Source organism: Eleutherodactylus coqui, chromosome 1, assembly GCF_035609145.1.
Source record: "Eleutherodactylus coqui strain aEleCoq1 chromosome 1, aEleCoq1.hap1, whole genome shotgun sequence".
NCBI classification, from domain to species: domain Eukaryota; kingdom Metazoa; phylum Chordata; class Amphibia; order Anura; family Eleutherodactylidae; genus Eleutherodactylus; species Eleutherodactylus coqui.
Genome location: NC_089837.1, coordinates 19,393,033 through 19,412,466, shown reverse-complemented (window position 1 = coordinate 19,412,466; position 19,434 = coordinate 19,393,033). Strand labels below are relative to the sequence as shown.

General features: G+C 42.1%; 1 protein-coding gene across 1 annotated transcript in view; it reads left to right on the top strand.

Annotated features, from left to right (window-relative positions):
- Positions 1-785: 785 nt before the first annotated feature.
- The window catches only part of GAREM2 (GRB2 associated regulator of MAPK1 subtype 2), a 127,659-nt gene continuing 109,010 nt past the window's right edge, over positions 786-19,434 (top strand). Inside the window, exon 1 of the mRNA XM_066594415.1 lies at positions 786-1,047. Within this exon, the coding sequence (XP_066450512.1) occupies positions 936-1,047 (112 nt within the window). The 5' untranslated portion in view covers positions 786-935. The remainder of the gene's footprint in view (positions 1,048-19,434) is intronic.

Below are 19,434 nucleotides of genomic sequence, written 5' to 3'. Positions count from 1 at the left end.
ACACGGGATAGGATTAGATACACCGCTACAGAGTGTATCACACAGGATAGGATTAGATACACAGCTCAGCAGACAGTATCACACAGGATAGGATTAGATACACGGCTCAGCAGACAGCATCACACAGGATAGGATTAGATACACAGCCCAGCAGACAGTATCACACAGGACAGGATTAGATACACAGCTCAGCAGACAGTATCACACAGGATAGGATTAGATACACGGCTCAGCAGACAGCATCACACAGGATAGGATTAGATACACGGCTCAGCAGACAGTATCACACAGGATAGGATTAGATACACGGCTCAGCAGACAGTATCACACAGGATAGGATTAGATACACGGCTCAGCAGACAGTATCACACAGGATAGGATTAGATACACAGCTCAGCAGACCGTATCACACAGGATAGGATTAGATACACAGCCCAGCAGACAGTATCACACAGGATAGGATTAGATACACAGCCCAGCAGACAGTATCACACAGGACAGGATTAGATACACATTAGCAGCACATCGCTGACTCTGGCACTTGATGATTTACAGGCTCCTGATGTGTTTTATGAATGAATGTGGGTCTTGTGCCCTGCAGGGGGCGCTGGAGCGTCATCCTCCTCCCTCACATCCTGGGGAGGGGTCCGGAGTAGCATCTTTGTAAGGACCAATTCCCATCGGATGAGAGGAGTGAGGGGTTCGGGGGGAGGTGGAGCTGCAGCTCTCAATGTGATGCTCTGGGGGCACCAGCAGCATGGCTGGCACCGCACGCGCTGATGCCCCCCGCCGTACTCTCCCATCCCTGCTGTGGATTTGCTTTTTGCCGGTTGGATTACTGCAGCTGATGATGGGGGTGGTAGTAGTTGTGGGACGACTGGACCCCTGAGGTTCTGCACTTTGGTGGTGGGCTATGCCTGAGTCCCTGGGAAGCTATGGAGAAAGTGGCGTCCGGCGTCTCGGAGCTCAGCTGGAGCTCGGTGGCGTTACCGCTGGACGTGATCGTTAGTAAATTCCGGGTGCCGACACTGGTGAAGCTGGGAAAAGGTAACGAGATGATGGAGGAGTAGTAGTCCTGGTAACGAGAGGAGCCATGTGTGATGGAGATGATGGAGGAGTAGTAGTCCTGGTAATGAGAGGAGCCATGAGTGATGGACATGATGGGGGAGTAGTCCTGATAGTGAGAGGAGCCATGTGTGATGGAGATGATAGAGGAGTAGTCCTGGTAACGAGAGGAGCCATGAGTGATGGAGATGATGGAGGAGTAGTCCTGGTAACGAGAGGAGCCATGTGTGATGGAGATGATGGAGGAGTAGTAGTCCTGGTAATGAGAGGAGCCATGAGTGATGGAGGAGTAGTCCTGGTAACGAGAGGAGCCATGAGTGATGGAGATGATGGAGGAGTAGTCCTGGTAACAAGAGGAGCCATGAGTGATGGAGGAGTAGTCCTGGTAATGAGAGGAGCCATGAGTGATGGAGATGATGGAGGAGTAGTCCTGGTAACAAGAGGAGCCATGAGTGATGGAGGAGTAGTCCTGGTAATGAGAGGAGCCATGAGTGATGGACATGATGGGGGAGTAGTCCTGGTAACGAGAGGAGCCATGTGTGATGGAGATGATGGAGGAATAGTCCTGATAACGAGAAGACCCATGCGTGATGGAGATGATGGAGGAGTAGTCCTGGTAATGAGAGGAGCCATGTGTGATGGAGATGATGGAGGAGTAGTAGTCCTGGTAATGAGAGGAGCCATGTGTGATAGAGATGATGGGGGAGTAGTTCTGGTAATGAGAGGAGTCATGTGTGATAGAGATGATGGGGGAGTAGTTCTGGTATTGAGAGTAGCCATGAGTGATGGAGATGATGGGAGAGTAGTCCTGCTAACGAGAGGAGCCATGTGTGATGGAGATAATGGGGGAGTAGTAGTCCTGGTAATGAGAGGAGCCATGAGTGATGGAGGAGTAGTCCTGGTAACGAGAGGAGCCATGAGTCATGCAGATGATGGAGGAGTAGTCCTGGTAATGAGAGGAGCCATGAGTGATGGAGATGATGGAGGAGTAGTCCTGATAACGAGAGGAGCCATGAGTGATGGAGATGATGGAGGAATAGTCCTGATAACGAGAAGACCCATGCGTGATGGAGATGATGGAGGAGTAGTCCTGGTAATGAGAGGAGCAATGAGTGATGGAGATGATGGAGGAGTAGTCCTGGTAACGAGAGGAGCCATGTTTGATGGAGATGATGGAGGAGTAGTACTGGTAATGAGAGGAGCCAAGTGTGATGGAGATGATAGAGGAGTAGTCCTGGTAACGAGAGGAGCCATGTGTGATGGAGATGATGGAGGAATAGTCCTGATAACGAGAAGACCCATGCGTGATGGAGATGATGGAGGAGTAGTCCTGGTAATGAGAGGAGCAATGAGTGATGGAGATGATGGAGGAGTAGTCCTGGTAACGAGAGGAGCCATGTGTGATGGACATGATGGAGTAGTGGTCCTATAATTAGAGGAGATGTGTGATGGACATAATGAAGTCGTAGTACTAGTACTAAGAGGAGCCATGTGTGACGTAGATGATGAAGTAGTGGTCCTGGTAATGAGAGGAGTTGTGCATGATGGAGATGATGGAATATTCCTGTAATGAGAGACATCATGTGTGATGGAGGTCATGAAGTAGTACTACTGGAAACTAAATGAGTTGTGTGTGATGGAGATGATAAAGGCGTAGTGCTGAGAAGAGCCATGTGTGATGGGGATGATGGAGCTGTAGTACTGGTAGTAGACCAAGCTGTGTGGGATGCAGATGATGGAGGAGTAGTCCTGGTAATGAGGAGATGACGCCGATATCTGTATGGCACCCAGTTGGAGTGGTTTTTGCACCCTTCTTATGGTGTATGGAGTTTATACACCTGTAAGGATCAATGGAAAATATTGTTCCCATGATCAGTTTTCTTGAATTCTATTGGAATGTAACCATGCTGCGCTAACATTTATTCTAGGTGTAGCACGCAAGAGCGGTCCACCTCCTATCACACCTCAGGGCGGTGCCTGTTCTAGATTATCTACATTACGCTGTGTGGCTGAGACCCTGGTCAGGTGCAGGTCATGTGACTGGTTATCATGGGTAATTCTAAGCGGGAGGGGGGGCACACTGGGGGCTTAGGGGCGGAGCTGTGAGTTGTGTCCCACATTACAATAAGGCCGCGCACATATGGCGGGGTCCTGGACAATGTTTTACATCAGTATTTGTAAGCCAAAACAAGGAAAAAATCCAACTGACAGAAATAGTATAATAGAACTATCTATCTATCTATCTCATACATATCTATCTATCTCATACATATCTATCTATCTCATACATATCTATCTATCTCATATCTATCTATCACTATCTATCTATCTATCTATCTATCTATCACTATCTATCTATCTATTTCAGATCTATCTATCTAATGTCTATCTCTCATATCTATCAATCTATCTATCTATCTAAGTCTCCTATATCTTCCTCATTATCTATCTATCTATCTATCTATCTATCTATCTATCTCATATCTATCCAGTGTTCTATCTATCGATCTATGTCTCCTATATCTTCCTCATTATCTATCTCCTAACTATCTATCCATCTGCAATCTATGTATCTATCTCATATCTATATAGCTATTTATCTATCTATCTATCTATCTATCCCATATCTATCTATGTATCTATCTATCTATCTCATATCTTTCATATCTTTCTGTCTCCTATCTATCTATCTCCTATAAGATATCTTTCATATCTATCTCATATCTATCTTTCATATCTATATATCTCATGTCTAATTATTTATCCATCCCATAGCTATCTGTCAACATATCTCCACTCTATTTTATCTCATATCTATTTATCTCATATCTGTCTATCTCATATCTATCTATCTATCTATCTCTCACATCTAGCTTTCTCAATCTATCTTTCTATCTGTCCCCTATCTCCTATCTCTCCTATCTATCTATCTATCTATCTATCTATCTATCTCATATCTATCTATCTATCTATCTATCTTCTATCTATCTAATATCTATCTAACTCACATCTATTTATCTATCTATCTATCTATCTATCTATCTCATATTATTTCTCACATCTATCTATCTATCTATCTCCTATCTATCTCATATCCATCTATTTCAACTATTTCATATTTATCTATGTCATGTCTAATTATCTATCTATTTGTCTCAAATCTGTTTTATCTCATATCTATCTATCCATCTCATACCTATATATCTATATATATATCCATCTAATTACTATCTATCTCTGCTTCTCATATCTATCTATCTCTCATATCTATCCTTTTTATTCTATCTATCTATCCATCTATCGAATGTCTATCTCTCTCATATCTATCTAATCTATCTATCTATCCATCTATTGAATGTCTATCTCTCATATCTATCTATCCATCTATCGAAAGTCTATCTCTCATATCTATCTATCCATCTATCGAATGTCTGTCTCTCATATCTATCTATCTATCCATCTATCGAATGTCTATCTCTCATATCTATCTATCCATCTACCGAATGTCTATCTCTCATATCTATCTATCCATCTACCGAATGTCTATCTCTCATATCTATCTATCCATCTACCGAATGTCTATCTCTCATATCTATCTATCCACCTATCGAATGTCTATCTCTCATATCTATCTATCCATCTATCGAATGTCTATCTCTCATATCTATCTATCTATCCATCTATCGAATGGCTATCTCTCATATCTATTTATCCATCTACCGAATGTCGATCTCTCATATCTATCTATCCATCTACCGAATGTCGATCTCTCATATCTATCTATCCATCTACCGAATGTCGATCTCTCATATCTATCTATCCATCTACCGAATGTCTATCTCTCATATCTATCTATCCATCTACCGAATGTCTATCTCTCATATCTATCTATCCATCTATCGAATGTCTGTCTCTCATATCTATCTATCTATCCATCTATCGAATGTCTATCTCTCATATCTATCTATCCATCTATCGAATGTCTATCTCTCATATCTATCTATCCATCTATCGAATGTCTATCTCTCATATCTATCTATCCAACTACCGAATGTCTATCTCTCATATCTATCTATCCATCTATCGAATGTCTGTCTCTCATATCTATTTATCCATCTATCGAATGTCTTTCTCTCATATCTATCTATCTATCTATCTATCTATCTATCTATCCATCTATCGAATGTCTATCTCTCATATCTATCTATCTATCCATCTATCGAATGTCTATCTCTCATATCTATCTATCTATCCATCTATCGAATGTCTATCTCTCATATCTATCTATCCATCTATCAAATGTCTATCTCTCATATCTATCTATCCATCTATCGAATGTCTGTCTCTCATATCTATCTATCCAACTACCGAATGTCTATCTCTCATATCTATCTATCCATCTATCGAATGTCTGTCTCTCATATCTATCTATCCGTCTATCGAATGTCTTTCTCTCATATCTATCTATCTATCCATCTATCGAATGTCTATCTCTCATATCTATCTATCTATCCATCTATCGAATGTCTATCTCTCATATCTATCTATCTATCCATCTATCGAATGTCTATCTCTCATATTTATCTATCCATCTATCGAATGTCTATCTCTCATATCTATCTATCTATCTATCTATCTATCTATCTATCTATCTATCTATCTATCCATCTATCGAATAGCTATCTCTCATATCTATCTATCCATCTATCGAATGGCTATCTCTCATATCTATCTATCCATCTATCAAATGTCTATCTCTCATATCTATCGATCCATCTATCGAATGTCTATCTCTCATATCTATCTATCTATCCATCTATCGAATGGCTATCTCTCATATCTATCTATCCATCTATCGAATGGCTATCTCTCATATCTATCTATCGAATGGCTATCTCTCATATCTATCTATCCATCTATCGAATATCTATCTCTCATATCTATCTATCCATCTATCGAATGTCTATCTCTCATATCCATCTATCCATCTATCGAATGTCTATCTCTCATATCTATCTATCTATCTATCTATCCATCTATCGAATAGCTATCTCTCATATCTATCTATCCATCTATTGAATAGCTATCTCTCATATCTATCTATCTATCTATCCATCTATCGAATGGCTATCTCTCATATCTATCTATCCATCTATCAAATGTCTATCTCTCATATCTATCTATCCATCTATCGAATGTCTATCTCTCATATCTATCTATCTATCCATCTATCGAATGGCTATCTCTCATATCTATCTATCCATCTATCGAATGGCTATCTCTCATATCTATCTATCCATCTATCGAATGTCTATCTCTCATATCTATCTATCCATCTATCGAATGTCTATCTCTCATATCCATCTATCGAATGTCTATCTCTCATATCCATCTATCCATCTATCGAATGTCTATCTCTCATATCCATCTATCCATCTATCGAATGTCTTTCATATCCATCTATCCATCTATCGAATGTCTATCTCTCATATCTATCTATCTATCCATCTATCGAAAGTCTATCTCTCATATCTATCTATCCATCTATCGAATGTCTGTCTCTCATATCATTCTATCCATCTATAGAATGTCTATCTCTCATATCTATCTATCCATCTATCGAATGTCTATCTCTCATATCTATCTATCTATCTATCTATCCATCTATCGAAAGTCTATCTCTCATATCTATCTATCCATCTATCGAATGTCTGTCTCTCATATCTATCTATCCATCTATCGAATGTCTATCTCTCATATCTATCTATCTATCCATCTATCGAATGTCTATCTCTCATATCTATCTATCTATCTATCCATCTATCGAATGTCTATCTCTCATATCTATCTATCTAGCCATCTATCGAATGGCTATCTCTCATATCTATCTATCCATCTACCGAATGTCTATCTCTCATATCTATCTATCCATCTATCGAATGTCTATCTCTCATATCCATCTATCCATCTATCGAATCTCTATCTCTCATATCCATCTATCGAATGTCTATCTCTCATATCTATCTATCCATCTATCGAATGTCTATCTCTCATATCTATCTATCCATCTATCGAATGTCTATCTCTCATATCTATCTATCCATCTATCGAATGTCTATCTCTCATATCTATCTATCCATCTATCGAATGTCTATCTCTCATATCTATCAATCCATCTATCGAATGTCTATCTCTCATATCTATCTATCCATCTATCGAATGTCTATCTCTCATATCTATCTATCCATCTATCGAATGTCTATCTCTCATATCCATCTATCCATCTATCAAATGTCTATCTCTCATATCTATCTATCCATCTATCGAATGTCTATCTCTCATATCTATCTATCCATCTATCGAATGTCTATCTCTCATATCTATCTATCCATCTATCGAATGTCTATCTCTCATATTTAGCTATCTCATATCCATCTGTCTAAACATCTATCTCATGTCTGTATCTATCTATCTATCTATCTATCTATCTATCATCTGTTTCCCATGTCTATCTCTAATATCTATCTATCTATTTATCTAATTTCTTTCCTATCTATCCGCCTCTTTCAGATCTGAGATTTGAGATTGCTAGACAGATATGAGAAAACTAAATAGATAGATCTGAAAGATATCAGGCAGACAGATAGATATGAAAGAAATGAGATAGATAAAAAGATAGATGAATAGATATGAAATAGATAGAGAGATAGATTATTATGATATAGATAGATAGATATAGATATGAGATAGATAAATATGAGACTATTGAGACTAGAGAGATGGATAGATAGACAGAGATGAGACTAGAGAGATGGATAGATAGACAGATATGAGAAAGATAAATAGATAGATCTAAATGAGGCTAACAGATAGATAGGAAAGAAATTAGATAGATAGATATGAGAGATGGATAGATAGATAGTAAGATAGATAAATAGATAGATATGAGGGCTATACATGGGAGAGATGTATAGAGAGATATGAGATTGATAGAAAGATAGATTGAGATAGCTTAATATGAGAGATAGATATAAGAGATAGACATTCGATAGATGGATAGATATAGATACAATAAATAGATACGAGATAGATAGATATAAGATGCAGAGATAGATAGATAGGTAGATAGATATGAGATGGATATATAGATAGATATATAGATATGAGATGGATAGATAGATATAAGATAAAATAGATTTGAGACAGATGGATATGAGATAGATGAGATAGATAGATGGATGGATAGATATGAGATGGATAGATTTGAGATAGATGGAAAGATATGAGGCAGACAGATAGATATGAAAGAAATGAGACATAGATAAATAGATATGAAATAGATAGATACATAAGAAGATATATATGGATGGATATGATATGCATAGATAGATAGAAAGATAGATATGAGATAGCTAGGATAGATAGATAGATAGATAGATAGTAGAGATAGATAGATAAATGGATAGATATGAGATGGATAGATAGACAGATATGAGAAAGATAAATAGATCTGAAAGAGGCGGACAGATAGATAGGAAAGAAATGAGATAGATATGAGGGGTATACATGGGAGAGATGTATAGATAGATATGAGATAGATAGAACGATAGATTGAGATAGCTTAATATGAGAGATACAGATAGATATAAGAGATAGATAGATAAATAGATATAAGAAAGATGGATAGCTAGATAGATAATGTGAAGATATATAGATGGATATGAGATAGATAGATAGGAGATGGATAGACATGAGAGCTAGATAGATTTGTTGAGAGATATGCAGATATGAGAGATCAATAGATTAATAGATTGATAGATAAATATGAGACGGAATGAAATGAGAGATAAATAGATAGATATGAGATAAATACATGGATAGATATGAGCTAGATATGAGAGATATGAGATAGATAGACAGATAGATAGATGAGATTGGATGGATGGACAGATATAAGAAAGATAAATAGATAGATCTGAAAGAGGCGGACAGATAGGAAAGAAATTAGATAGATAGATATGAGAGATAGACAGATAGATAGTAAGATAGATTGAGATAGCTAAATATGAGAGATAGACAGATATGAGATAGATAGCTATAAGAGATAGACATTAGAGATGAGCGAGTATACTCGCTAAGGCACATTACTCGAGAGAGTAGCGCCTTATTCGAGTACCTGCCCGCTCGTCTCTAAAGATTCGGCTGCCGGCGCCGGTGACAGGTGAGTTGAGGCGGTGAGCGGGGGGGAGCAGAGGGGAGAGGGAGATCTCCCCTCCGTTCCTTCCCGCTCTCCCCCGCTGCTCCCCGCCCCCTGCCGGCACCCGAATCTTTAGAGACGAGCGGGCAGGTACTCGAATAAGGCGCTACTCTCTCGAGTAGTTTGCCTTATCGAGTATGCTCGCTCAACTCTAATAGACATTCGATAGTTGGATGGATAGATAGATACAATAAATAGATAGATATGAGATGCAGAGATAGATAGATAGATAGATATGAGATGGATAAATAGTAATAAGATAGATATGAGATAAAATAGATTTGAGATACATAGATAGATAGATAGATAGATATGAGATGGATCGATCATTAGACATGAGTTAGATAAATATGAAAGATATGAAATAGATAGATAGATAGATAAATATGAGAGAAAGTTAGATAAATAGATTCATAGATATAAGATGCATAGACATGAGAAAAAGAGAGATATGAGATAGATAGTTAGATATTAGATTATATTAGATAGATACATATGAGAAATAGACATGGATAGATAGATAGATAAATAGATATTAGCTAGATAGATAAATAGAAGGATATATATATTTATATATGTGAGATAAAAAAGATAGATACAGATATGAGATGGATAGACATAAGGGATAGATAGATGGATAGATTGACTGAGAGATACGTAGATAGGAGAAATAAATAGATTGGAGATAGATAGATATAAGATAAATAGAAAGATATGAGAAAGATAAATACGGTAGATAGATCTGAATGATATGAGGCAGACATTTAAATATGAAAGATATGAGATAGAAGATAGATAGATAGGAGATAGATAGAAGATAGGAGATAGATAGGAGATAGATAGGAGATAGATAGGAGATAGATAGGAGATAGCTGGATGGATAGATAGATAGATATGAGATAGATAGATGGATTGATAGATATGATAGATAGATAGATAGATAGATAGGAGATAGATCGATGGATAGATATGAGATAGATAGATAGATGGATAGATAGATATGAGATAGATAGGAAATAGATAGATAGATATAAGATAGATAGATGGATAGATATGAGATAGATAGATAGATAGATAGATATGAGATAGATAGATAGATAGATAGGAGATAGATAGATGGATAGATAGATAGATATGAGATAGACAGGAGATAGATGGATAGATATGAGATAGATAGATATGAGATAGATAGATGGATAGATAGATATGAGACAGATAGATATATAGATAGATAGGAGATAGATAGATAGGAGATAGATAGATAGATAGATGGATAGATATGAGATAGATAGATGGATAGATAGATATGAGATAGATAGATAGATATGAGATAGATAGATGGATAGATAAATATGAGATAGATAGGAGATAGATAGATAGATAGATAGATAGATAGATAGGAGATAGATAGGAGATAGATAGATAGATAGATAGATATGAGATAGCTGGATGGATAGATAGATATGAGATAGATAGATGGATTGATAGATATGAGAGATAGATAGATAGGAGATAGATCGATGGATAGATATGAGATAGATAGATGGATAGATAGATATGAGATAGATAGGAAATAGATAGATAGATATAAGATAGATAGATGGATAGATATGAGATAGATAGATAGATATTAGATAGATAGATGGATAGATAGGAGATAGATAGATGGATAGATAGGAGATAGATAGATGGATTGATAGATAGATATGAGATAGACAGGAGATAGATGGATAGATATGAGATAGATAGATATGAGATAGATAGATGGATAGATAGATATGAGACAGATATATATATATATATATAGATAGATAGGAGATAGATAGATAGATAGGAGATAGATAGATAGATAGATAGATAGGAGATAGATAGATGGATAGATATGAGATAGATAGATGGATAGATAGATATGAGATAGATAGATAGATATGAGATAGATAGATGGATAGATAAATATGAGATAGATAGATAGGAGATAGATAGATGGATAGATATGAGATAGATAGATAGATATGAGATAGATAGATAGATGGATAGATATGAGATAGATAGATAGATAGATATGAGATAGATAGATGGATAGATAAATATGAGATAGATAGGAGATAGATAGATAGGAGATAGATAGATAGGAGATAGATAGATAGATATGAGATAGATAGATAGATAGATATGAGATAGAGAGATGAGAGATAGAGAGATGAGAGATAGGAGATAGATAGATAGGAGATAGATAGATAGGAGATAGATAGATAGGAGATAGATAGATATAAGATAGATAGGAGATAGATATGAGATAGATAGATAGATAGATAGATAGGTAGGAGATAGAGAGATGAGAGATAGAGAGATGAGAGATAGGAGATAGATAGATAGGAGATAGATAGATAGGAGATAGATAGATAGGAGATAGATAGATATAAGATAGATAGGAGATAGATATGAGATAGATAGATATGAGATAGATACGAGATAGATAGATACGAGATAGATAGATATGAGATAGATAGATAGATATGAGATAGATAGATAGATATGAGATAGATAGATAGATATGAGATAGATAGATAGGAGATAGATATGAGATAGATAGATAGATATGAGATAGATAGATGGATAGATATGGGATAGATAGATAGATAGATAGATAGATAGATAGATAGATATGAGATAGATAGATAGATATGGGATAGATAGATAGATATGAGATAGATAGATAGATAGATAGATAGATAGATAGATAGATAGATAGATATGGGATAGATAGATAGATAGATATGAGATAGATAGATAGATAGATAGATATGAGATAGATAGATAGGAGATAGATATGAGATAGATAGATATGAGATAGATATGAGATGGATAGATTTATTGACAGATACATAGATTTGAGAGATTGATAGGGAATGAATATCACTCCCCGTAAGGATGATTAATAAGTTTGGGTTCACACCGGGCGGAAATCTTGTGGAATGTCTGCAATGGGACGCACGGAAATTCTGTGAGATTTCCGCATTGGGAAGGCTTCTTCACAACCTGCGCCATTTGTTGTGGGTTTTGAAGCGGCTTTTCAGCCAGTATTCCGCACATAGTTCTCCCCACAGAGAGGAGAGGCCGCAGCGGAAACGGCACCAAAAGTGACCTGTCGCGGATTAGAATTGCACGCCACCTGTCAGTTTACGCGCGGCTGGTCCGCAGCGTGTCAACGAGATTCTTGCAAATCCCGTCCACATTGATGCTTAGTCTCAGTTTTAAAAGTGTATGTTGAATCTCCGTGTGGAGGATCAGGCGCAGAATGAACCCGGCCTAAAAGTGCCGGTGTGCTTTCCTTTTATGTGCAGGATAATTCCCATCACACATCCCCCTGGGTGGAAGGAGAGGGGGTCTCCAGTAATGAGACAAGTCTCAGGACCCCCCTGTGGGCATGTGATGGTCTCGGTGCCCGCTCCTATGGTCTGTACTCATTAACATGCAGGGAGCAGTGTGCAGCTGGCATCACTGGCATTATTCACATACACTGGACCCCTGTTCCTGGCCACCCCTCCCCCCAAACCCTTTATCCTTGACAACCCTCCCTTCAACCCCTTAGGCCTGGAAAGTGGTGGATTTTAACTCTTAAGTTTTAGAAACAATTCCAAAATAAGACTGAGCTGCTTCACAACCTCTTCACCCAGTGAAGTTTGCTGTGTGGTGCTCTAAGTATCACACATGATAGGATTAGATACAGCAGATCTTTTAATTATAGAAGTAAACAAGGGATAATAAAGAATAACAAAATAACAGGAAAATTGCCAAAAGTGCAGAAAACATCATGTACCAACTCAAAATGATCAAAATACAATGATAAAAAGCAAAAAAATATTACAGAACCAAGAGAAGGAAAAAAATAATGGCCCAACCGCAGAACCATCCATACGTGTAACACTCACACCAAGTAATTAATATCGAATACAATTATAATGACAGTATAGAATGGTAGAGTTGGAAGGGACCTCCAGGGTCATTGGGTCCAACCCCCTGCTCGATGCAGGATTTACTAAATCATCCCAGACAGATGTCTGTCCGGCCTCTGAAGACTTCCATTAAAGGAGAACTCACCACCTCCTGTGGTAACCTGCTCCACTCATTGATCACCCTCACTGTCTAATATCTAATCTGTGCCTCCTCCCTTTCAGTCTCATCCCATTGCTTCTAGTCTTTCCTTGTACAGATGAGAATAGGGCCGATCCCTCTGCACTGTGACAGCCCTTCAGATATTTGTAGACGGCTATTAAGTCTCCTCTCAGCCTTCTCTTCTGCAAGCTAAACATTCCCAGATCCTTTAACCATTCCTCATAGGACATTATTTGCAGACCGCTCACCATCTTGGTAACTCTTCTCTGAACTTGCTCCAATTTGTCTGTCTTTTTTAAAGTGTGGTGCCCAGAACTGGACACAGTATTCCAGATAAGGACTGAATAAGGAAGAGTAGAGGGAAATAATTACCTCACGTAATCTAGACTCTATGCTTCTCTTAATACATCCCAGAATTGTGTTTGCTTTTTTGGCTGCTGCATCACATTGTTGACTCATGTTCAGACCTATTAGTATACCCAAGTCTGTTTCACATGTGCTGCTGCTTAGCCCAATTTTCTCCCATTCCCAATTTCTCAATTTTTATCCATAATTTAATAATTTGCTCAAAGATCTTTCCCGGTATAGAAGTCAGGCTCACAGGCCTGTAGTTTCCTGAGTCCACCTTCTTTCCTATTTTGAAGATAGGGACAACATTTGCCCTTTTCCAGGCTCCTGTTCTCCAGGAATTTTCAAAGCAAAATAAAAAAAAAATCATCTTTAATAATCTGACAAACTTCGATCAACTACGAAAAGAAATGAAAAAGAAAAACACATTACTGACATATTTAACATATTTAGTGTCAACACCTCCACAATATAATCTGTAAATACAAGAAAAGAAATACAGATTTCTTTTTCCCTCCCCTTCTCCAAAGTGTATCAACCAGCTCCCTTTAACACATGACATAATACCAACCTCCAACAAAAACACACACAATTTCCCAATGTCGCAGAAACATGAAATTTGGGATGATCATTCTTTAGCTCATAAATAGGAAAAGTAAAGGGGTCACAACTAGAGATGAGTGAGCACCAAAATGCTCGGGTGCTCATTACTCGAGACGAAATTATCGCGATGCTCGAGGGTTTGTTTCGAGTAACGAACCCCATTGAAGTCAATGGGCGACCCGAGCATTTTTGTATATCGCCGATGCTCGCTAAGGTTTCCATGTGTGAAAATCGGGGCAATTCAAGAAAGTGATGGGAACGACACAGCAACGGATAGGGCAGGCGAGGGGCTACATGTTGGGCTGCATATGAAGTTCACAGGTCCCACTATTAAGCCACAATAGCGGCAAGAGTCCCCCACCCCAACAATTTTTACTTCTAAAAAGCCCTCATTAGCATGGCATACCTTAGCTAAGCACCACACTACCTCCAACAAAGCACAATCACTGCCTGCATGACACTCCGCTGCCACTTCTCCTGGGTTACATGCTGCACGACCCAGTGTCCACAGTGCACACCAAGGTGTCCCTGCGCAGCCTTCAGCTGCCCTCATGCCACACCACCCTCATGTCTATTTATAAGCGCGTCTGCCATGAGGAGGAACCGCAGGCACACACTGCAGAGGGTTGGCACGGCAAGGCAGCGACCCTCTTTAAAAGGGGCGGGGCGATAGCCCATAATGCTGTACAGAAGCAATGAGAAATCCAATCCTGTGCCAACTCCAGCAGGAGCTGCAAACGTGGGCATAGCAATGGGGAACCTATGTGCTACACACTATTCATTCTGTCAAGGTGTCTGCATGCCCCAGTCACACCGCGGTTTTTTATAAATAGTCACAGGCAGGTACAACTCCCCTATGTGAAGTCCCTGTGCACCCACAGCATGGGTGGCTCCCTGGAACCCACCGGCGGTACATAAATATATCCCATTGCATTGCCCATCACAGCTGAGGTAATGTCGTGCTTAATGCAGGTGGGCTTCGGCCCACACTGCATGCCCCTGTCAGACTGGGGTTCTTTAGAAGTGAACACATGCAGTTACAACTCCGTGTGGACCAACAGCATGGGTGGGTGCCAGGAAGCCACCGGCGGTACATAAATATATCCCATTGCAGTGCCCATCACAGCTGATGTAACGTCAGCTGTAATGCAGGTGGGCAAAAAATTACTAGGATTACACTGTAGGCGAGGGCCCCAAAAATTGGTGTACCAACAGTACTAATGTACGTCAGAAAAATTGCCCATGCCCAACCAAGAGGGCAGGTGAAACCCATTAATCGCTTTGGTTAATGTGGCTTAATTGGTAACTAGGCCTGGAGGCAGCCCAGTTAAAATAAAAATTGGTTGAGATGAAAGTTTCAACGCTTTAATGAGCATTGAAACGTATAAAAATTGTTTACAAAAATTATATGACTGAGCCTTGTGGGCCTAAGAAAAATTGCCCGTTCGGCGTGATTACGTCAGGTTTCAGGAGGAGGAGCAGGAGGAGGAGGATGAATATTATACACAGATTGATGAAGCTAAAAGGTCCCCGTTTTGGATGGTGAGAGAGAACGATGCTTCCATCCGCGGGTGCAGCCTACGTATTGCTTAGGTATCGCTGCTGTCCGCTGGTGGAGAAGAGAAGTCTGGGGAAATCCAGGCTTTGTTCATCTTGATGAGTGTAAGCCTGTCGGCACTGTCGGTTGACAGGTGGGTACGCTTATCCGTGATGATTCCCCCAGCCGCACTAAACACCCTCTCCGACAAGATGCTAGCCGCAGGACAAGCAAGCACCTCCAGGGCATACAGTGCTAGTTCAGGCCACGTGTCCAGCTTCAAGACCCAGTAGTTGTAGGGGGCAGAGGCGTCACCGAGGACGGTCGTGCGATCCGCTACGTACTCCCTCACCATCCTTTTACAGTGCTCCCGCCGACTCAGCCGTGACTGGGGAGCGGTGACACAGTCTTGCTGGGGAGCCATAAAGCTGGCAAAGGCCTTGAAGAGGGTTCCCCTGCCTGTGCTGTACATGCTGCCTGATCTCCGCACCTCCCCTGCTACCTGGCCCTCGGAACTGCATCTTCTGCCACTAGCGCTGTCGGATGGGAATTTTACCATCAGTTTGTCCGCCAGGGTCCTGTGGTATAGCATCACTCTCGAACCCCTTTCCTCTTCGGGTATGAGAGTGGAAAGGTTCTCCTTATACCGTGGGTCGAGCAGTGTGTACACCCAGTAATCCGTAGTGGCCAGAATGCGTGTAACGTGAGGGTCACGAGAAAGGCATCCTAACATGAAGTCACTAGGAAGATCACTTTCAGGATCCTCCTCCTCTTCAGGCCATACACGCTGAAAGGATGACAGGCAAGCAGCATGGGTACCCTCAGCAGTGGGCCAAGCTGTCTCTTCCCCCTCCTCCTCATGCTCCTCCACCTCCTCCTCAACGCGCTGAGATATAGACAGGAGGGTGCTCTGACTATCCAGCGACATACTGTCTTCCCCCGCCTCCATTTCCGAACGCAAAGCGTCTGCCTTTATACTTTGCAGGGAACTTCTCAAGAGGCATAGCAGAGGAATGGTGACGCTAATGATTGCAGCATCGCCGCTCACCATGTGGGTAGACTCCTCAAAGTTTCCAAGGACCTGGCAGATGTCTGCCAACCAGGCCCACTCTTCTGTAAAGAATTGAGGAGGCTGACTCCCACTGCGCCGCCCATGTTGGAGTTGGTATTCCACTATAGCTCTACGCTGCTCATAGAGCCTGACCAACATGTGGAGCGTAGAGTTCCACCGTGTGGGTACGTCACACAGCAGTCGGTGCCCTGGCAGATTAAACCGATGTTGCAGGGTGCGCAGGGTGGCAGCGTCCATGTTGGACTTGCGGAAATGTGCGCTGACCCGGCGCACCTTGCCGAGGAGGTCTGACAAGTGTGGGTAGCTTTTCAGAAAGCACTGAACCGCCAAATTAAAGACGTGGGCCAGGCATGGCACGTGCGTGAGGCTGCCGAGCTGCAGAGCCGCCACCAGGTTACGGCCGTTGTCACACACGACCATGCCCGGTTGGAGGCTCAGCGGTGCAAGCCAACGGTCGGTCTGCTCTGTCAGACCCTGCAGCAGTTCGTGGGCCGTGTGCCTCCTATCTCCTAAGCTGAGTAGTTTCAGCACGGCCTGCTGACGCTTGCCCACCGCTGTGCTGCCGTGCCGCGCGACACCGACTGCTGGCAACGTGCTGCTGCTGACACATCTTGATTGGGAGACAGAGGTTGCATAGGAGGAGGAGGAGGAGGAGGGTGGTTTAGTGGAGGAAGCATACACCGCTGCAGATACCACCACCGAGCTGGGGCACGCAATTTGGGGGGTGGGTAGGACGTGAGCGGTCCCAGGCTCTGACTCTGTCCCAGCCTCCACTAAATTCACCCAATGTGCCGTCAGGGAGATATAGTGGCCCTGCCCGCCTGTGCTTGTCCACGTGTCCATTGTTAAGTGGACCTTGGCAGTAACCGTGTTGGTGAGGGCGCGTACAATGTTGCGGGAGACGTGGTCGTGCAGGGCTGGGACGGCACATCGGGAAAAGTAGTGGCAACTGGGAACCGAGTAGCGCGGGGCCGCCGCCGCCATCATGTTTTTGAAAGCCTCCGTTTCCACAACCCTATATGGCAGCATCTCCAATCTGATCAATTTGGCTATGTGCACGTTTAACGCTTGAGCGTGCGGGTGCGTGGCAGCTCCAACACTTGCACTAGCGACGGCTGGACGGTGCGCTGAGAGACATTGGTGGATGGGGCCGAGGACAGCGGAGGTGAGGGTGTGGGTGCAGGCCAGGAGACGGTAGTGTCTGTGTCCTGAGAGGGGGGTTGGATCTCAGTGGCAGGTTGGGGCACAGGGGGAGAGGCAGCGGTGCAAACCGGAGGCGGTGAACGGCCTTCGTCCCACCTTGTGGGGTGCTTGGCCATCATATGTCTGCGCATGCTGGTGGTGGTGAGGCTGGTGGTGGTGGCTCCCACGGCTGATCTTGGCGCGACAAAGGTTGCACACCACTGTTCGTCGGTCATCTGCACTCTCAGTGAAAAACTGCCAGACCTTTGAGCACCTCGGCCTCTGCAGGGTGGCATGGCGCGAGGGGGCGCTTTGGGAAACAGTTGGGGGATTCTTCGCTCTGGCCCTGCCTCTCCCCCTGGCCACCGCACTGCCTCTTCCAACCTGTCCTGCTGCTGCACTTGCCTCCCCCTCTGAAGAACTGTCCTCAGTAGGCTTAGCAAGCCAGGTGGGGTCAGTCACCTCATCGTCCAGCTGCTCTTCCTCCGAATCCTCTGTGCGCTCCTCCCTCGGACTTACTGCCCTTACTACTACCTCACTGATAGACAACTGTGTCTCATCATCATCGTCCTCCTCACCCACTGAAAGCTCTTGAGACAGTTGCCGGAAGTCCCTAGCCTCATCCCCCGGACCCCGGGAACTTTACAAAGGTTGGGCATCAGTCACGATAAACTCCTCCGGTGGGAGAGGAACCAGTGCTGCCCATTCTGGGCAGGGGCCCGAGAACAGTTCCTGGGAGTCTGCCTGCTCCTCAGAATGTGTCATTGTAATGGAGTGAGGAGGCTGGGAGGAAGGAGGAGCAGCAGCCAGAGGATTCAGAGTTGCAGCAGTGGACGGTGTAGAAGACTGGGTGGTCGATAGATTGCTGGATGCACTTTCTGCCATCCACGACAGGACCTGCTCACACTGCTCATTTTCTAATAAAGGTCTACCGCGTGGACCCATTAATTGTGAGATGAATGTGGGGACGCCAGAAACGTGCCTCTCTCCTAATCCCGCAGCAGTCGGTTGCGATACACCTGGATCAGGAGCTCGGCCTGTGCCCACACCCTGACTTGGGCCTCCGCGTCCTCGCCCGCGTCCTCGGCCGCGTCCACGTCCTCTAGGCCTACCCCTACCCCTCAGCATGGTGTATTACCAGTAGTGCAGAAACAGAACGCTGTAATTAAATGTGCCGCTTATTGACCTGTGGTTGGAGGCTGACTTCGTTTATGGAACGCACAGCAGAGCCAGGAAAAAAATTTGCGCAAGCCT